General features: G+C 48.9%; 1 protein-coding gene across 1 annotated transcript; it reads left to right on the top strand.

The window, feature by feature from the left end:
* Positions 1-65: 65 nt before the first annotated feature.
* Positions 66-2,861, top strand: LOC109863157. Its single transcript, XM_020443362.1, is given in 5 exon segments — positions 66-164; positions 1,034-1,342; positions 1,345-1,557; positions 2,394-2,546; positions 2,646-2,861. Coding segments are annotated over 5 exon segments (990 nt in total).
* The last annotated feature ends 217 nt before the right edge of the window (positions 2,862-3,078 follow it).

The following is a 3,078-nucleotide window of genomic DNA, read 5'->3' as shown; positions in this document are numbered from 1 at the left end:
TGCGATGTTTGTTGATTGCCTGTTGATAATCCAACCGACGATTTTCAAACAGGNAAAACAGAAAGATGTCCTCGAAAACCGAGGTGATGAGCGAGAGGTCTTCGGTCGCCGGAGACAGAGAACTCGGAGCCGTTAATAGAGACAAGTCGCGTGAGCTATCGGAAGTGTGAAACCACTTAGTCGCGTGAGCTATCGGAAGTGTGAAACCACTTAGTCGCGTGAGCTATCGGAAGTGTGAAACCACTTAGTCGCGTGAGCTATCGAAAGTTGCGAAACCGATTAATTGTTAACTTTAATTATAATAAATTCATTTTGTTCATCTTTACATATTAAATACTGAGAATTAATTCTTTCTATAACCAATAATACCACACATATAAATATTCTTTATTGCGAGGATTCGCGTCACTATTCACCAAATTTTAATTTAAGAGCGGCGGCGGGGAACAAGGGATACTGCATTCCTTGCAACCTGCCTTATCGTCCCGGGCAAGGAGTTCATCGCTGCTCGAATAAATGTCCGCGTTGTCACGGTGTGTCGTCGTGCGAATCGGAAGAGGTAGAGCAAATTAGATGCGAGCGATGCAAGAGAACGTTTTAGGGACGCGAATGTCTCGAGCGTCACCGGGCCGAATACTCTTACGGAGATGGGCGTTCGAGTGTATGCAGCGCCTTGCAATTGTGTGACGATTGCAGGCGTTTGTACAGAACAAGCGCGGGGCACGAATGCGGCGTCGTGTTTTACAATATTTGCAGTTCGCGTCGAGAGGTGAATCATCTTTGTTACATTCGACCTCTCGCACGCGATGATTTCACCGGAAAGAAAAAAAACGCGCACGTCGCATTCGTGTTTTACGATTTTGAGACCCGATAGGACGAGACGCTCGAGGGTAGCGCGTCTGTGAAAATTCACGTGCCCACTCTTTGCGTTGCGCAGCAGATTTGCGTCACGTGCGCGGCTGAGAACGACAGGACGACGCGTTGTTAGTAGTCCAGTGTGCGCGAATTCGTGTTTCGGGATGATCCGGTGAAGCAATTCGTTGATTTTGCTACGAGAACGACGAAATATTTCAAGCAGATCATCTGCAACGCGCACAACGCCAAAACGTTCGACGCGCAGTTCATCCAGCGTTACATCGCGGAAAAACGCGTCGAATTGAATCCTAGAGTAATATTAAACGGAACGAAGATCGTCATATTAACGGTCGGACGTACAAAATTCATCGATAGTATCAATTACATGCCGATGCAATTGTCAGCTTTGCCGAAAGCTTTTGGTTTGCGGGATAGATTGGAAAAGGGATATTTCCCGCATTTATTTAACACCCTCGCGAATCAGTCGCGTATGTCGGACCGTTACCAGCCGTTGAATATTACTCGCCGGATAGTATGTCTAGCAAAGAACGCGAGCGTTTTTTGTCGTGGCACGCGGAACAAACGTGCGAAAACGCAGTTTTTGACTTTCAACGCGAGATAGTGCGTTATTGTCATAACGACATTGATATCTTGCGGCGAGCGTGCATGGCCTTCCGCATAATATTTCTTGAGCGCGGAAACGTATGTCCGTTCGAAGAATCCACGACCATCGCTTTCACATGTATGCGAATTTTTCGTAAAAACTTTTTACGCGAGAAAAAGATCGGCGTCATTCCTCGCGGCGGATATCGCGTCGCGGATACGCAATCCCGCAAAGCTCTGCAGTGGCTGATGTGAAAGGAGCGCAAGCTCGGCCACGCCGTTGTTCACGCGGGTCACGGGCGAGAACATTGTCTTGCGGAAATCGGAGGCATTCCCGTCGACGGATATTACGAGACGGCGAACGGTGAGCGTCACGTGTTGCAATACCACGGCTGCTTTTGGCACGGGTGTCCCGCGTGTTTTAAAACGGAACGCGACAAACGTCTCTGTACGGGAGAACGCGAAGTGTACAATACGATGAACTCGCGATACGAGCGTACACTGACAACGTCTCATGGCGTCTTTGCAAACGGGGCTACATCGTGACGGAGAAATGGGAGTGCGCTTTTGATCGCGATATGCGGGAAAATCGCAAAATGCGAGCGTTTTTAGACCAACATCCGATGCTCGCGGCTGAACCGCTTTTACTGCGTGACGCATTTTTCGGCGGTCGAACGGGAAACATCGCGATTCGGCGCGAAGTTAAGGGTACGGAGAAGATACGTTACGTAGACGTGTGTTCTCTATACCCTTACGTGTTGAAAACCGGCGCTTTCCCGATTGGACATCCGAAAATTCTCGTCGAAAAGAAAGAGTGCGCCTTGCTCATCGAGGCGATGCCCGGTGTCGATTTTTCCGCGGTCGAGGGGCTCGTGCGCTGTAGAGTGCTCCCTCCGCGCAATCTTTTTCACCCTGTACTCCCGTAACGTGTACAGGGCAAACTGCTGTTTGCCTTATGCCGCAGTTGCTGCAAAAACTTCTCGCAGACTCAGTGCTCACACGATAATCCGTGCGATCGTGAATTCGAAGAGGTGTGGGTATCATGTGAATTACGCAAAGCTGTGAAGAAGGGTTATCTCGTGACTGCGGTGAGCGAGATATGGCAATACGAGACGAGCCGATACGACGCTGATACGCGTCAGGGGGGATTATTTGCCGAATACATCAACTATTTCCTCAAATTGAAGCAAGAGGCGAGCGGATGGTCGAGCGAATGCGTGGACGAACAATCTAAAGAACGATATTTTCGAGAATACGAAGCAATCAAAAGTATTGCTCTAGATAGAGCAAACATTGCGCAAAATCCAGGTTTACGCTCGGTCGCAAAGCTGTGCCTCAATTCGTTTTGGGGAAAATTCGGACAACGTTCGAACCTGACGAGTACCGAGGTGGTAAAGTCGTAGGAACGTCTCGTATCGCTATTGTCGAGCCCCGAGTACAAGGTAACCGATATATTGCCTGTGAATGCCGAGGTAATATATGTTTCGTGGCGAATGCGAGACGAGGCGGTCGTACCCTCTCCGATTACCAATGTGATAATAGCGGCGTACACGACGGCACAGGCGCGATTGAAACTATACGAATATTTAGAACGTTTAGGCGAGCGCGTTCTTTATTACG

Source organism: Pseudomyrmex gracilis, unplaced genomic scaffold (assembly GCF_002006095.1).
Source record: "Pseudomyrmex gracilis isolate BER0280 unplaced genomic scaffold, ASM200609v1 scaffold_3403, whole genome shotgun sequence".
In the NCBI taxonomy this organism is placed as follows: domain Eukaryota; kingdom Metazoa; phylum Arthropoda; class Insecta; order Hymenoptera; family Formicidae; genus Pseudomyrmex; species Pseudomyrmex gracilis.
The sequence above is the reverse complement of the archived record's forward strand: the minus strand, read 5'-3'. Positions and strand labels throughout refer to the sequence as shown.